Source organism: Eumetopias jubatus, unplaced genomic scaffold (genome assembly GCF_037043125.1).
Source record: "Eumetopias jubatus isolate StellerSeaLion01/CBP00866 unplaced genomic scaffold, mEumJub1_p1.0 scaffold_11, whole genome shotgun sequence".
NCBI lineage: Eukaryota > Metazoa > Chordata > Mammalia > Carnivora > Otariidae > Eumetopias > Eumetopias jubatus.
In genome coordinates this window covers 11458000-11476310 of record NW_028274817.1, presented here as the reverse complement: position 1 = coordinate 11476310, position 18311 = coordinate 11458000, and the positions used below count along the sequence as shown (strand labels likewise).

The window sequence follows — 18311 nt, the reverse complement described above, 5'->3', positions numbered from 1 at the left end:
TGAGATGGAGACACAGACCATATATCACACTACCTCCAATGTGTGGGCAGCAGAAAGCACACTGCCAAGCATACACTAGATTTTCAGTACGTATTTACTGATTTGGCTGCCCTTTTCTCTATCAAAACTCCCACAAAAACTGTAACCTCCCCAAATTAGGTATTGCCCTAAAATGCCAGTTAACGCATACAGAAACAGGCAAAGAGAAAATTAAAAAACTATTTCCCATCATATTGCTTCTGTATTTTTATGTCAAACTGAGACCTTTCCAAAAAAAAGAGGCTAAAATATCAATCATATCATACCAAAGTTTATTGATACATCAAACAAAAATTTCTGTAATGAAAAAGGCAAGTTGCATTCATAAAAGATGGCATTCACAGTCATTATAGAAAGCAACGACATAGATGTAAAAAATTGCTTAAGTGAAAAATGTAATTTTGCAGTCCCATTTTGCAAGCTGAAAAATGATTTTGTTAACACTTGCATAAAATCTGCACATTTATATACTGCATGTTATTAAAAAATTCCATCACTAAATTATTATGAATTTTGCAAATTTAGGCCTACATTTATACTGTTGCTGGTGTAGATGTTGTAGATACAGAATCTGTGTTTTACGTTTAGTAGGTTACACCTTCAAACAAAGGACAACAGTTGTGAAAATTACAAGGACATCTTGATAGTTCAAAGTTGTTCAAATGATGGGTATGTGATCCCATTATTACATTTTCCCCCATTCTCTGTCACAAAATAAGGTGGTTAGCTTGTAGTGCTAGGAATACTGTGAGAAGGCTTACTTCAAGTGATTACATCTGCTAACCCATGCTAGCCATTTTTTAGCTCATTAATAAAATATCTTTCAAAAAGGAAAGTCAGGTCCCTCTCAAGGATCTAGGCCATGATTTCACCATCGTGAATTTGAGCTACAGTGTAACGTGTAGCTGTGACAGGACTTTAAATCCCCCTTAGTCACCTTTCTTCCTGGCTGCGAGGAATTTTACATACCACCAGTTACATTTCCACTGCCCTGGATGTTCTGATTATGGCAATCTTCAATGGTTTGCGCTCAACGAGCCTCTCTCTATATTGTGGCTCTCTCATTTGTATTCACAGTCCCTACAGTACTTATGTGAGACAACAGAAACAACACAGCAACGGCCAGACCACGAACAAGAACAACAAAAAACATCAAAAGCTTTCCTGGGTCTGATTTTTTTTTTTAAGCTCTTTGGAATAGGCAAAGAATACACAGACTTTGTTTTCAGTAGATTACCTCAAATATAGGCGACCAGAACACAGCACACTTGGGTAAGCTGTGAATGACATCTAACAAAATACTCAAAAATAATACTGATAGGTGAGAACAAATGAAATAATGAAAAAGGGGCATAATGATGGATAGGTTTCTGATAACTGAAATTCTGTCCTTCCTGGAATTTAAGAAAAATTACACCTAAACATTACACAAAATATATATGGAAGAATCAAATGTGCCATGTGGACCATATAAATACACTGGTATAGATTGAATTCAATACTTTTCTAAATCAAGGTATGATATAAACACTAATAATAGTACAGGCATGCCAGAAAGACAACCAAAAATGGGAACAGGTATGAAAACACTTTTTTTTTTTTTTTAAGTAATCTCTATGCCCACTGTGGGGCTCGAACTCATGACCCCGAGAGATCCAAGAGACGCATGCTTCACTGACTGAGCCAGCCATGCGCCCCTGAAAACACTTTTTAAGAGCCCATTTCAATCTTGTAGTCAAATGTAGCCATTTATATCCAAAAAAAGTGTTTAACATTTAATAAAGACATTTCACATTTATGTTTATGTTTTTAAGTGAACTCATTAGGAGGCTAAAGCCCCCTTCTAGTCCAGTAAGTTGAGGACTTTACCAAGGTGAATCTCATGGTTTAAAGTTAGACCATCACCCAACCATGTTTGCTGAGAAAACATTCATGTTCACAATCACGGCTCTGCAGCTGAATCACCACCGTCTTGGGATGGATCCCTCTTTCCCAAATTGGCAAGTTAAAAAAAAAAAAGTGCTGCATATATGCACAAAGGCAGCCTCTTTCAAAAAATAACCATTAACAGTTATAAGCTATTTTTTCCCTCTCCACAAAAAATTATAGAAGATTGATGTTCAGATGGCTTTATTTTTTATGTAACTATGGTTTTGCCTATCTCACCTCAGATCCCAGTAAAACTAATATTGGAAAAAAATCTGTTATATCTTCACTCTCTTGATGGGCTACTTACTAAGCGGTTGGAAATGTTTTTATTTTCAAATCTAGTAGCCACACACCCATCAAGTGGGATTTAATTCAGAAGAACAAAAATAAAATGAGCGATTTTTTTGATTCTCACAAAAATATCCAGGATGAACGTTCTTTCCACATAAGGGTTCAAGGTATTTTTTGGGCAAGGATATTCTATGAAGACAAAATTAGCATGTGGGTGAACAGAAAAGATTAACCATTTAGTCTTCTTGTATGTTCAAGTATTCCTTTCATATATTTGAAAAAAAATAATTTAAGATGATCATTCAGCAGGAACAAGAAATGTGATCCAAACAGCCTATTTCTTCTGCCAGGCAAAAAGAGTAAGATTAGCAAAGTCTATTCATTCCCATTGTATGACTTCTACTTTATACTATTATATTTAGATCCATTCACAGAGTTCATGGGTTAAAGGAGCACCCATTGGGTAGTTATATTATTCTATCTAAAGCCAGAAATTCTAATTATTCGTGCTTTCAACTTTCACATGATTCATAACTTAAGAGCTTTGGCCATAACGGCTACTTAACAATAACTGTAAATGCTTAAGAGAGTCATTTGGTATTTTAATGGACATTGATTCTGAACCCTAGACATAAGAGAGTGGTTTAATTTGTTGCATATTGAGTATCCTGAGATGATAACTTTTTGTAGTTGTTTCTTCCTGCTTTCTTTTTTAGCTGTAACCATTGTCAATATGCTTGTAGGACAATAACATAGGCAGTTCAAGATTCGGATTCTGAAAAATTTAAAATATACAGAGTTAAAAGGTTTATTTTAACAATAATGTGAAGCCATCTGTTTAGCATTTTCAAAAATAAATCAAGTAGTATATTTTGTTATGAGAGTAAAGGAACGATCTTAAAAGTGCCAAGTTTTATTCACATGCAGGGAAAAAAAAGTGACACAATAACCAGTTTTTAATCCCTTCTTCATTTGTTAGCTGAATAGATTCAGACTTGCTTTTTGCTTTTGGAATGCTCCAGGGCTCTCCTGTCACTGTTCCCATAAGGACTCTCTAGTCCGTGAGCTCCTTGAAAACAGGGACATTTTATTCTCCTATCTCCAGCACCTAGCCTAGTGTCTGGCACATAGCAGGTACTCGGGACATGTTGAATGAATGAATTGATTACTGTTTTTTTTTTTTTTTTTGAGGATGTGTAAATTTTGACAGAGAAAGTCTAAAGATACACTCAGTTTTGAAAGGCTGTTGTAAAAGTATTTTTCCTTTACTGAAAGCAACATGTTTCTTCCCCATATAATGCTGAAGTTCATTTTCTTTTTGGTAGATCACTTATCTATGAGTCAACGGATGCTTGTTTGTCTTATCTTTTTAGAAAAGCGACCACCAAAACATCCCGAAATCTGTAGATTCTTCTCTGTCCTCTGAACATTATCAAATGCTATTACAGGGATAGGGCGTGGTAGGCCAACTGATCACAGAGTATAAATCAGGTATGTTGAGAAGTGGAAGTCTTTGGTGTCGGGAGGGAGCCTAATTTTCATTCTACACTCTAAAATCCAACCTTCTAAAACAGGAGTAGTGAAGGGCCTTAAGGGGTATGCTATTTTCTTCCCATTTTGGTGCACCTTCCTTGCCATGACTGGACTAGAAGTCCTCTAGAATACGTTCCATTTCTTTCATGTTCCCTATTTTCCTAAGAGTTCTTCAGGTAGCAGGGACATGGTGACTAAGCCTAACCAAAATAAGGTTGCTGTTCACATTGAGAACTTACAAAAGGAGTCACACAGTTCTCTCATCAAGGGACAAACTCGGTGGCTGAACTACTTGCCAAATATTTTCCTCGGAGGAAAAATAAGGCTACATGAAAAGATACTTGTGGAAGAAAGAACCACGTTAAAAACAAAACAATTGTTTAAAAAATGAAACTTCCTCAATTCTATGTTCCTCATCCTTTGTCACTGTAGGATTTTAGGCCCTGGAGAGGCCAAAAGTAGAAGCAGTGTCTGCTACTCAGCCTAGTCTCCCAAACCACAGACCAAGCTAAAGAAAGCAATCCAGGGGGATACAGAATTAGCTGGCAACAGCATAGCACCATACAGCTTAGGACAAGGCCATCCGGGACAAAAGTGTCAAAGACTTTGAAGGCTACCAGGAAGCAGATCATTACTGAGGGAAGATATAAGCAGGTGAGTCGCTCAATATGGGGAAAAAGATGCTAACTGGGGCAAAATGAGTCTGCTTCCCAAAGAACACCGTGGATGCAGACTGTGATAAGGCGTAGGAGATAGAAGAACCAAAGTATTCATGCCATTAGCTTAATTTTTATTCTTTGCTCGGGGGCGGGGGAGTTGACAGCTGACAAAAACATGGGCCTATGAGGAAGACTCACATTTGTTAGCTCCAAAGAGAACTGAACTGCAATTTCATTCCTGATGATCACTAATTTTTATGTGTGCATGAAAGATGGCCCTGCCCTAAGCTGTATTGCATTTTTTCCAAGCTGGTAAGCTTGTAAACTTCATTCACGAATTACTCTGAATTCCTATGGGTGGATAAAGGGCCTCTCATGGTCTGGGATGACAGAGGCCTTGGCAGTGGGAAACAAAATGCACACAGAGGAGTCATTCTGAGTTCAAGGACTCCTCCCATGGCTTATCAATTCTTCCCGACTATTTTTCTGGGATAAATGAAACAATAGGTTATAAAATGAATTCACTCATTTTTGGAAAAAATAATTCTGAAGCATTCTACATAATTAGGCTAGCATCCCCCTGAATAGCTAGGAAAGATTTTACCTTTATCTCTGAAAGTTGAAACATTTAGCTTGAATAAAACTTGACATTAAAAAAAGTGATTAGATTGGTTCATTAATTTTGGGGATCAGACATTTACGAGTACATTAGGTGTATACCTGCAAACACACAGACACGGCACATGGAGGTACAAACACATTGGATTATTTCCACATACTTCCCAAAAGAACATGCAATGCTTAATCGACTTGATATTATACAGATGCAATTTTGGAATATTTATTTTCAATTTTCTAAATGATCTTTTAAAATCCAAATGGTATTTCCTAATCAGTATTAACAAATACCGCCATGACAACTTGCCCCTTAAAAATTCAATGTATTTTTATTGTATTTTTATTGCCCTTCAAGTTCTGCAAAATGCCTAACATTTTATTTGGGGGCTTAACAAATTTCAAATATAGATTTTCCCATATTCCAAGTAATGCATCTTTATATTTTTTTGTAAAGAATTGTATAAAGTTCACCACACCAACAGCAGAGAAAATTTAGAGAGTGGTATTTTCATTTTTTTCTTTATAATGCTGTTAATCTGTTTCTTTAAAAGCCAGCCCGCTTGTTTAACACTAGGTACCTGTTACAATATATTAGATTCGTCTGAGAATGTTCGTAAAAGAAGAGGTCTGACTGAAGGTCTGGCGGATAATGAGTCAGATGCCCTTTTACAGCTCAGATTTCTCTGTAATAGTGAGGTAAAGATACTTAAAGCATTTGAAGACTGGTTAACCTACCTGGTGATAAAAACGTAGAAGAAAAAAATCATTTCCTATAGACTACTCTTTTGGCCAAAAGTACAAATGATTACACTACAGCAAATGCATAACATTTAAATGAATACATTGAAAGACCTAAGAAAGTCTCCAACTCGAATTGAATTGTTTTCATGGCAGAAGTATGCAGATATTAGTAGTATATGGCAAACTGGGGTTTTTGAAATGACACCGGTAGGTTGGTTATGTGGTAGATGAGTCAATATGGTTTGATTAGTAAACCTTACCATCCTTTTGGTGAACACCTCTGAGAGTTGTGCTGGTGCGTGAGTGTATCGAACCAAGAGAATTTGTGCAAAACATTCCTGTCTTGGTGAACAGACTAGCCGTGGCTTCTACCGCAGACCAGAAATCAATGGGACTAGAGATTTACAGTCTAAACGTTTGAAAATCACTTCCTCTCCAGTGTGACAATTTGAGAAGGTGAACAAATGATTAAAGGAAAATGACAAAATTCTCTTAAGTATCAATAGAAGATATAAAAATGAGTAATGAGAAGTACTTTTTCATAAAGAGAAAATGGTGTCAAGCAAATGAGAATGCAAGCAAGTTGGTACATTAAGAAAGGAAATCACCTTATTCACTCCAAGAGAAACTGTGATTGCTGGAAGTTTGAGAAAGCATGAAGATAGTAGATGTTCCTGAGGAAGGGAGGCGTTTCGTTACCTTGATCACAATTGCACAAAGGGTGGAAAATTGCAGTAGAAAAAAGAGAAATGCAGAAACCAAAAAAAAAAAAAAGTAAATATTCTCTGAAATGTAAGACATTTAAAAAGAAACCCTGAGAATTTGAAGTCGAAATGACATGTTAGTTTTGAAGACATTACTCTCTGAAGTAACAGTTGAGTTAGAGTTAGGAACAGTCTCTATTATATGTGCAAACTACTATTTCTCTGTTTAACAGTTTAAAATTATTTTGTTAATGGGAAGATTATTTTGAATAAAATATTTTAAAACATCCTTCTCATTAAAATAAGGCTTACTTCTAATCATTAATTCACTAACCTACATTGTTCAAAATACATTGGTCAGAGGGCTATGTCCAGGGTCCATCAGCAATCTAATTTTGAAGGAACTCTCTGTCTTATCCAATTGCACAGATACAAATGAAGGGACTGACTGCTCTTAGGCCCTTAAAGGTTAAAAGCCTAACAAAACTAACATAATGGGAAGACATCTGGTGAAACCACACTTCAGTTCCATTTATCACTGGACCCATGCTTAACTTCCTTTATTCTAACACAATTTGTTTGGTTTCCCCCTTTTCTTACAGAGACCTCTTTAAAAGGGTAGGCTAAAGAGCTATAAATTTCTCCTTTAAAATGCCTAGAAAAAGTAAAAATTGATTAACTTAGAGTTTAATCAGAAAACCCAACAGGTTATTGTTTTTCCTTCTTATTCCATGCCTGAAGTTACAAGCTAAGTCACAGACTTGGTTTTGGCATTGTCCAAGCAAAAGAGTAGATGAGTGGTCAACTACGGGGACGAGTTTAACAATTCTGCTAATTAAGATTACCCATATTATCCACTTAGTGACTAACAAAAATAGGTATTAAAAAAAGAAACCAGCTAAAGTATCACATGTATCTAGCAGAGTCTAATTAACAATAAAACTTTTAAAGGCAAATACTTTGACTTATTCATATATGTTTTAACATAACTATATTTTTTTCCTGTTCATATTTTACCTTAAAGTTGGTGACATGTTGGCAACATGCAAATTACCAATATATAATTTCTGAGAAAAAAAATTTAAATTGTTCTGCCTTCTATTTTGTGGGCAAAGATCTCGCAACAAGATTAACACGATACCCAGTCCCCCACCCCCATGTTTAATATACAAGCCTAATTATTAAAGACTGCAACTATAAGCACATTTTGGTGCACTCAAAACCTTACATCCAACCATCAGAGATAAAAGTACTTCTATGAAGCAGAAATTTTAGAGGTTAATAGATTAGGTTACTTTATAAAGGAAAAAGAAAGGGAATATGAAAATACAGAAGGCAGTGGAGAGCATGGAAAGAGTATCTGAAGCAATCAAAAACTCATATAGCCAGCAAGTGGGGGGTGGGGGGGAGAAGGAAGCGAGATAATGAGCTAAAAGAGGATGAAATTTCCAGATTCCTTTGCAGTCATCTAGAGAGCTTTGACACCAGCTCAGGCTCAATGAGCAGTATGTCAAAGAGGCCAATGCATAAAGGTCCATCTCAACAGCCACAAGTTAGGATCCAACTTTTTGTCTAATCCCGTTAACAGGGCCATTATCCTTAGAACCCATGGTTGTATGGGACACCGTCAGAACTGCAATAGCAATCATCCTTGGCACCATTGTTATTAAAAGGTAAGTTATATTCTCCAAAATTTTCAAAGTGCTTACTCTGGGAATTTTGCTTAGCTGACATTCTTCCTTTTCCTGTCCTCTACTCTGAAAGAGCTCCCTCCAGAATGGACTATTTCTTCTTGTTTGTGCAGACATCCCATGTTAGGCATGGCCATGTGGCTAGGTCTATTCCCATTAGATTATAGTATTCCAGGGTCTAGTAAGCAAAGTCAAGCCTCCCTTCTGATAGTGGTAGTTTACATGGGAAAACTTCCATAAAGTTTGGAGGAGAAGTCCTCCATTGGAAATGGGAAGTGGTATTTACTACTTGGCCAGAAAGTTCAAGTGTTACTTCACTGATTATAAGAGAGCCCAACAATTGTGCTAGGAGGAGACTACAACTTTTTGAAATACCAGATATCTAAACTTTAAATTTCCTTTCAAGTGTTATCTCGCTGTTCCACTGTTCGGTGCTCAATGGCGGTTTCACCATTTCAGCAGCACGGTGATGTAGCTTTGTCAATCTATAAGCTAAAGAAAAGCCTTATGATCCTTAATGACTGGATTTAATTCAAAAATTAACCACACTTGCTGAAAAGATAGCTGAGGAATAGGTAGCTTAAGCTATCCTCTGAGTTAAATGACCGAGGGAAACGATTTTCGAAGAAAATAGAATTCTTTACAATGCTGACGTCATGACAGAACTCAGCTGGGGTGGAGGCTGCCATTCCAGCCTTTTTACTGGAGGCTTCAGGAGGTAGTGACTTGAAACAGCTCAGATGTGTTACAACACGCCATATCATTGAGTCTCCTATCCTGCTTTATACCTGCTTACAGAAGAGCTCTGCATAAATCCCCTTTGTAACTCAACGACAGTGAGAGCTCCCTGTGAGCTGGAGCCACATCTGACTCCTCCCTGAGTTACTGACACCTAGCACAGTAGCTACCTTATAGTGGACCCTCAGGCTGAATTGAATGGAATCTGACAGAAGGCTGCTTTGTAATTGTTAAACGTAAATGGCTTAGCACCCTTTTCAAATGCCAGAGACATTTTCACTACCCACTGCTGACTTCCCTTCTGAAAGCAACTGCCAAGACCCATAGGAGGACAGCTCGGGCAGCCTAGTCGCCACAGGTCTTTCTGGCTATGTGCACAAAGGATCCAAGATGCTAACCGGTTGGAGTCAGGGGGATCTTCTACCTCTAGGTAGGGACGCACACTTTACCCCAGTAGGGAACCTGTCAGGTATGAGGCTAACCCAGTGTAAAAGAATTTTTTGCCTCTCTTTAAAAGTGAGGCCAATGCCTTAGCAAGGGATATTAAACCAAGTAGGAAGTCACCAGGGATGTCAAACTGCTGGTGATGAAGATACTCTTTCTCCTTCATCTTCAAAGTGGCTTCTGCTTCTTTGATATGGCCAAACAGGGCCTTATATAAACAGATGTGACATCAGAATAGCCTTGGCTGCCAGGTTTCCGTTGGCCTTTATGCATTCATATGCACTACTTTGCTCTTGCATTTTCTCAGAAGGGAAAAAAAAGGGGGGGCAGTGCTGCTGAGTGCCCACAACTTTTTGTCTCATCTGCAACTCTGAAAAATCCTACAGAGTCTGAAAAACCATGTAGCCTTTCAGACATTGGATGTAAAGAGAGATGTTCATCAGTAGGCGGTTCAATACATGTTCTAGTTCAATGAGGGTAGGAATAAATGAATGAATGATCGAATGAATGAAGGTGATTATGGGAATTTTCCTGATTGTTCTAGCACACCAGCATGCCAAGCTATAGCACAGACACTAGAATTCCTCCTATCATGGACATAACCCATAGCAAACAAATTTCATGCTGAACCTCATGCTTTCAACAGAAGTTTGGAATCTCCTGTTTGCATGGAAAGAAAAATGTTTTACGTCTTTATCCGCGACTGCTTTGTAGCATCCCTCCATTTAATTTATGTAAAAGTCACCGCCAGCCAGTGTCTAATTTTGTTTTTAAGAGAAAGGGCCTTGGGAGGAGGATAAAGATGGTATGTTTGAAGGTTTGGATTTCGGAGATTTTTGTATCATCTTTAGAGCATGAAGCCGGGAATGAGCCGTTACTTAGCATGAGCTCCATTAACCCAAATAAGAAAAACATTTAGGAGCATCCCAAAAGTGTACTCCCAAATAAGAGGGATAGAAGAGCACCTCAGAGATCTTTCCCAAACTGTCTATGATGACAAGGCACCAAACCACTTTTTCCAGGGACATTTTTTATTTGGCTTGATATAAATGGCCACTTGAGCCATTCCGGGAAAAACCTGTTGTATCATACCTGTTTTAACTCTGTTCAACTGATATTAAGGTCTATGGAGACAAGTAAATGCCACTTTCCCATCCTAAGACTAAACACCAGGCTGGAGGGAGTTAGTCAGGGGTCTACTGGAAGTAGCTAGGCTCATGTTAGTCGGTGCAGTGCCACCCACAAAGCATGCAGAAACAGCGAATTAAGGCCAGGTCTGACCACCTAACTGTACAGGGATCGGCTTGGTATACCCAAATCAATGTGGCTTATGCCAAGGGTAATCTATTGACTTTCACTGGGGCTGATACTGACTTATTGATCATGAAAGTCCTCTTTAACACAGCCAGTCACTAAAGATTTTCTCATTATAATCATTTTAGTTCCCCCAATCTACATGATGCCAACCACTGGATTTTCTCAAATCAATAGGCCCAAACCAACATCAGAGAAACCAGTTTTGTGGCTAAACTGGTTGGCAAGTTTGATCGAATGGGTCCAGTAGATATACCTTAAACTATTTCCTGAAAATACTGCCTTGGAGGGGCCATATGATCGAGTTGGTGTCAAGAGGATAAAAACAGGGTTCTGTTTGGCAAAATGAGTTAAGTGTTGGCAGGAATATGACATATTTAATTAACCTTCTGGTCAAAATTTGCCAGAAGTCTTCTTTTCCAAGCTAATCTACCCCTTTCACTTTAAAGGCTTTTTAGAAATGTTTAAAAGATATCAGAGAATTAGGCTAGCAGAGGGTAATAGCGTCTCAGTCCCACAAGAAATCAACAATTTAAACAGCAAAAATAAAAACACACTCATAAAACAATCTTAATTTTCACAAGTGTGTTCAGGAGGGCAAGGATGCAGAAATCACATCCAGGGGATTCTCTTTGGTTCAAATATACTGCTGGACAGACAGGGCTAGAAGCGACAGAGAGATTAAGCAGCACTATAATTAAAGGAAGGGGAAAGGTTTGAAAAGCAAATTGGGATTATTAACTGAAAAAGAAAATCTGCAAACAACCCACAGGGAAATTTCTAAGGTTAAAGCTGGAATGTTGGTGTGGAAATTCCTGGTGTGAAAATTCTAGGCTAAAAAAAAAAAAAAAACCCAAAACACCCCATTTTTTCCATTTAAAATTCCATATGGAGCATATGAGATACTCCATATGGATTGCTAAAGGTCACATAGAACACTATTAAGGAATCTACTTACCACCTGCATTGGATAACGAAGTTTTTACTATACTTTTTATGCAGAAGAGGAAATTAAGTGATGAACCTGTAAGGAGGGGTTTAACATGCTGTAACTAATGCAAATCTCTAAGCAAGGTTTTTAGTTCATGGCAGATACTGAAGCCCCTTCCAAAAATAAACTTATAATATAAACTTAGTTCTTACCCTGGCACTTCTTCTTCTTACATTCTTTAATACTATCAGGAGAATCTCAGGGAAAAGGCTGATAAATATTAGAAGAACTATGGCCAACCATGTAGATACAGAAGACAGCATTTGAGCAAATACGAAATACATTCTCTGTTGTTTGAGAAAAGGCCTAGAGTGGAAAGAAGACACAGAATGGAAAAGAAATCAGTTCCTGTCATATGAAGCAGATGTGTAATTGAAACTATCTTTTGTATTTAAAGGGACTCTTCTAATTATACACATTAATAGAAATAATTTTAAGAATATCCCAAAAGTACTGAACAGATTTCATTTACTTAATGTTTAGGGAAAAAAGGAATGATAATTAAAGGGGAAGAATGACAGGAAAATGCATCTGACTTGAAAACAACCAAGCAATCAACTTTAAAACTGCCAAGTGGAGAATATTTATTTGCGTTAGAAAATACTGGAGCTTCAAAGATATTCAAGAGCAATGGTTAATTTTTATGCTAATAAGCATTTTATTTCCTCCGCTGTTTTGTTAATATGAGAATGGACTGTGCTCTACATTCAGAAATTTATAAAGACATTTTTATAGGTTCCCCCAAAAAACTCTACATAAAGAGAGAAAAGACTGTTGAGCTTCTCTCTCTACCATTCTTATCCACAAATATATACTGAGTATCCAGTGTGTGCCAAGTAGGTTGGCAGAAGAATACTGCTAAGAGGACATTAAGTCTTGGGAGTCCAGAAATCTAGGACCCCTTGTTCTGATGTTGGATTTCATTCTAAGTCAACCACTGAACTGTTTGGTGGCCATAGAAAAGCACAGCCAGTTTCCCCCGAGCTGAGCCACAGAGAGCCTTACTAGGCTAAATGTTGTTGGAAGCAGAGGGGGAGGAAGTGCAAAGTGGCTGATCAGGGTTGGGATGCACAACAGACTCTCCTTGGATTAGGAGCTCTAGGCAGATAATTGGTTGTCTCATTTATTATATTACGCATTGGGCTCACTGAAGATAAACTGAAAAAAATCGATGTTTGTGCACTCTTATGTAACATAATAAAATCAAGCTTTTGGCTCTAGGTGTATGGGGACAGCGAGATGGAGAATTTAATGAAGTCTGGGCTAAAAAGGTTTTCCAGGGTCCCTACCATCCAAAAAGGAATTCTGCAGAACTCTACCCTCACTCCAATTCTGAAGGGCACCCTAACTTATTTTCTAGGCAGTTAACTGACCATAAGGGTCCAGTAGACAACCAACAACTAGTCATAGGACATTCCACACAGTACCCACAATACTCTGTGATTAACAGCTCTAGATTTTTCTTTTCTTTTTTTTCCATTTTCCCTGCCCTGCAGCTTTAGATTTTTCTTTATCTTGACACCTATGGTGCTTTACAGGGGAAGAGTAAAAAACAAAAGATATTATTCTTGGATTGGGTTTGTAGCTTAGAAATCATCATTCTCAGGGCCAAACCCCAGAGGGGTGTGTCACAGTGCCTCAGGGTTGAATGTGTCCAGAGATAATAGCTGAAACCAGCATTCAGCAGAAATCTCACACAGTTTCTGGTCATATTTTGCTAGTTGCTTTATAATTTTATATTCATGTAGTAGCTCAACTCAGCTCTACTTAAGGACAGCACTACAGGCAACAAAATAAAAACATATATTTCATTTTTAGCAAGCATCGCTAAAGAAACAGGTGTGACAAGGTCTTAATCATTTAAAGGATTTATTTTAATTAATAAGGAATAGTCTGTGGTAAGAGAAACTAGTTTGCTAGAAACATTTTATTCTTGCAGAAATTTTGCATTAGTTCATCGGATGTTGATTACACAGATTTATAGACAGAACTATGCTGCTCTGGGCAGAGTTACAATTGCATATTACATGTGGTTAACCAACTTTGATTAATTTGTATATTATTAAAGAAAAGAGAGACTTCTGTCAGCTTCACCACTTCAATAATTACCTCTATAGGTGCCCAATACATGCGTGATTACACTTTTTGGAACTGCTTAAGTGATTAGGTATTTCATATTTTTATTTCTTAAGGCTTTTATTTTAAAAGCTTTTCAAAACAGTAAGAATTTTTTCTAATTAAAGCTCAAGGGACAATAAACATGGCCTCACATCTCCATGATACCATGGAATGCTTTGTCCAGTGAGAAAAAAGGTACTCCTAGAATCGCATCCTATGGCTTCCCCTAGCCATGCTCTCTGCTGCTGGCATCCTTGTCAAGAGAAGCCACTGATTAATGAAAACACCTATGATATTTAAAAACAAAATATAGGCCTCTGGGTGTAAGAAAAGGAGATGACAATCTAACTTATTTTCATTCCTTTTAACTCTCCCAATCAAAGCTTATGTGTCCCTCTCACTAGATCCTAATCTCCTGGAGGGAGGGGTACAGTCTATTCATCTTGGTTTCCCAGAGCGCCTCACACTCAACAGATTCCGAATAAACATCTATTGAACCAAGATGAACTCAATGAACTTTAAGGCCATGTTGTAGAGTCCGCCTTTACCCCACCCAAAACAATGAGATGTGATTTTAAGATATAACCCTCTGAATATTAAGTGGTATATACTCTTTACCTTGAGCACAAGTATAGTGACAAGATTGACAGTAATATACCATAAAGACAGAACAGAATCCAAATGGATAATAATGTATCTACTGGCTACTGTAAACTGTAGAAACTTCAGAGGATGAATATTTCCAGTGGAAATCACATCGCAGGGCATGCTAGAACTTGCAGTTTCGCTTCATAGACATTAGATGTTTACATACCTTCAAGTGGAAAGATTTGGACAGGGGCTACTTACTTTTGAATAACTTGTGTAAGTCGACATACTTGCATTTGAAATCTTACTTGAAATTAACTTCCAGCCCATTAATACAGAAGACCTGCCATCTTATACAATCAACACTTTAAAAAAGTATGATTAATGTTTGCAGAGACAGTGTACATATACATATATCTACTTTGTTATTTTTACATATTACTCACACATACACAGCTGCTTACCAAATAATTCCTCCCCAGAAGAATGAGAAAAATACATAAAAGGCTAAAGAACCCCAAATCACAAAGTGATTTATCCATGTCCAGAAACGAGTATCCAAGGCGAGCTGAAAAGATACAACACAGGAGATTTCATGATGGGTACATACTACACCAGGCAGTTAAGTACACTATGCTATCTGCAAACTTGCATACAGTATGATACCTATGGGAGGATCTCGCTTGGGCCAGGCAACTAGAAGAGAGGGAAGCTAAAAGAACAGAAACCAGACTTTTCAAAGAGCTAGGGTAAGAACGAGCTAAGTTCTGTTCCAAGGCCTCCAGACCCAAGAGGACAGGCTTGGAGGTGTGGTCAAGCAAGTAGCTGGTAGGTATGGGGCTGCAGATGCCTCACTACTGAAGGAAGGGCAGACACTGAGGTAACTGTAATATCCTCAGACTGGAGCCCCAGGTCCTCAGGTGGTGGTGGCTGGGAAGCTGATGATAAAAGCAGAAGGCCTAGCTGGTGGAGGCAGGTATACTGAAAATCAGTAGGAGGGGGAAAGGTTAGTTAGGAAGAATAGACAAACTACACAAACTACACAAAGGAGTCTTGATAGCTCAAACACAACAGATGGGGGTTATTAAATGCAAAGGCAACTAGCTCTATACACCTGGCACCATGTAGCAATGAATCATGGGACTGACTATGTAGTGTGCCTTTCAATTGCAAAACCCTTATCTAATCCATTAAATTAATAACATTTTCAGTTGCTTTAGATTTTAATCCCTCCCTGTTTCTGCCAGGGCTGATTGTTTCTTTAGATTGTGGCACCTGGGATTTTCAAATGCAATCTAAAAATAAAAAAGTATGGTCTGTTCTGCTTGTTTAAAATTTCTGGGCCACATGGACTAATATCCAGGGCTTTGATTCTTGAAGAGGAGGTGGTGTCTCCGTTTTTTTTTTTTTACTTGCTGTGACACCCTGGTCCTCGACTCCCTGTTCTAAGTTTCTCGTTCATAAGCAGGATGTTGAGAACATCGTTAATGTAGACCAGACTTGCATTCCCACCTCTGGGCTGCTAGGGAGAAGGTCACGATAATACCCATCTGAAGATGAGAGAGTGAATGTCTTTTGAGGGACACATGAAAGACGCTACAGTAAGGCCAACTTTAACTACGAAGGCCATATGCAAGAGCAGGGGAAACAAAGGTGGAGAGGTTTCCGTTTCAAATCATGATCCTGTGAAAGATAATAATAAATAGCAACAACTAGCATCTGTTGTTCTGATCACATTCTATGTGCCAGATACCACTCTAAATGCTTTATGTGTATTCCCTAATAGACTTCCCACCAAAAATCCTGAGAGGAAGGTACTACTTTTATCTCCATTTTGTAGAAAAAGAAGAAACGAGGGTACTGAGAAACGAAGTCACTTGCCCAAAAATAGCAGCTAGTAAGTGGCTAAATGGAGATGAATTGTTTAACATCTTCTTTTGCAGTCCTACAATATTACTGAAATAGTAGATGAAAAATGCAAACATATGTTAGTTCTATTTGGTATGAGAAATGAATCAGGAATAAAAACTTAGAGGGGAAATGACTAGAGGTTCTTTGTCAATCATACTTCTGGGATTCTAGTTTTGACCACTGGGCATACTGGAATGCATTTACCCATTCTTGGATCCCATGTGAGGTGCTTATTACTGGAATGATCATCAAAAGAATTTGATTATGCTTTCAAGTATAAGAGTCCCAACTCATAAGTCTCAAGGGTAGAATTCAGCAAGGCTTCAGAGTATATTACATAGCTGCATGTTAATGCTCATGATTCCTGTGTGTTACCTGCTGTATACTGTTATGCATTTCATCACTAATATGGATAAATTTCAGTGATAAATACATTATATAAAATTTCATTACTACTGAGCTCTTTTGCACACATATCTGCTCATGGATACCTATTCAACTGTCTTAAGTACTCCCATTCCTTTGAGGCCTGGTGTTTATAAACACAATCTTAAAAACTATTCAAGTATTTAACATAGAAACACACACACACACACACACACACACACACACACACAAGCACAGCCTATTTATATACTACTTATACTGTCTTGAAAGAAGAAACAGATTTTCAACAGAACTATGGTGTATGAATCTTTTTTTTAAATGAAACAAATTAAAGAGGATAGACAATGTTCTGGAAAAAATGGATCACAAACAGCATACAAATGTCTAAATATCTAATATCATACATATTTTAGTAAGTATTCAGACTTGAATAACAACCTGCAATACAAGTAAAGAGAAGACAAAAAAGAGAGAATAGTGTAAGACCAGAAAGAATTACAAAAGTGGTGTTAAATATATTTGAATAAATAAAAATCTAACCTTCAGAGTTACAGTGAATACTAAGACTGTAAAAACAATGGTTCCAAAAGTCCAGTTTCCATATACCTGCAAAACATTTAACAATTACATGCACCATGAATACACAAGCCTGCTTACGAAAATAAAAAGGAAAATTTAATCTTGGGTGTAATTGCTAAAGACATGGGTATAAAATGTTTAGGGAAATATCTGATCAAAAGATCAGGCCAAAATGTTGGATTTTACTGTGACCCTAAATTTTCTTGGACAGCTACGACACACTTGCAGTTGGTAGGGTTTATTTCCATTACTCCATGTAGTACTGAACAGGGAACACACTGGTATAATAAAGGCAGAAAAAAACCCCTATTCCACTAACAGTAATGTTCATCAAAACAAGTCATTTGAATGATTCACGGCTCGAAAAGAGTTTGATATGGACTTTCTCTGTAATAAAGAACTAAAGCTCTCAAATGAGAACTAATTTTTAGACAAATGGACTCATACTTTAAAAATAGAGTCTAATTTTTTGGCGGTAAATATTAGAGCTGTCAGCATGTGCACATTAAAGAAAAGCAGGGAGCATGTACAAGTCAATAACTATGGCAATGAATGGCACATATGCTTACCAAATGCTGTCAAGATCTGAATGCATAACATTAAAACAGAAAATGAAATGTAAAACGCTTTAAAAAAATAATAAAAAAATTAAGATTTACAGAAGCAAAAAAAAGGATTTGATCAAATCATACATGGTGCTCTGTTTAATCACTGATAGCAGTCTTACACTTACTGTAATTTTAGCAAACATTTAGAAGGATGGTGACATATATGGTCAAGTCTAATTTGGTTTTCATGAACCCAAAATGGGTAATGGATAAGACACAGGCTGGGCTGGAGCTCCCTAGGCGCCACCCAAAGAGTTTGCTGAGCAAATGAACCAGGTCAACAGGAGCGCAGGAGAGTACCCACCTGCTTTGCAGCAAGCTCTTTTTAAGAAATCATCAGCTCTTTATCATTTATGCGCCAAATAAAATTAAACGTGGAAGTCACAGAATCAGCCATAAAGCTAAAGGGACCCGAGAAATCACAGAAT

The 18311-nt window shown here is 37.6% G+C and overlaps 1 protein-coding gene across 3 annotated transcripts in view; it reads right to left on the bottom strand.

Moving 5' to 3' along the window:
- Window positions 1–342: 342 nt before the first annotated feature.
- The window catches only part of ATP11C (ATPase phospholipid transporting 11C (ATP11C blood group)), a 173925-nt gene continuing 155956 nt past the window's right edge, over window positions 343–18311 (bottom strand). The window contains exons 26-30 of one of the 3 annotated variants that reach the window (XM_028123823.2): window positions 17237–17302; window positions 14863–14966; window positions 11845–11998; window positions 11660–11725; window positions 343–3034 (exon numbers count right to left, since the gene is read on the bottom strand). In XM_028123823.2, the coding sequence (XP_027979624.1) occupies window positions 11696–11725; window positions 11845–11998; window positions 14863–14966; window positions 17237–17302 (354 nt within the window). In that variant the 3' untranslated portion in view covers window positions 343–3034; window positions 11660–11695. Of the gene's footprint in view, window positions 3035–5647; window positions 5753–11659; window positions 11726–11844; window positions 11999–14862; window positions 14967–17236; window positions 17303–18311 lie in introns of all 3 variants that reach the window. The other 2 variants (XM_028123821.2, XM_028123822.2) reach the window with 2 other exon arrangements.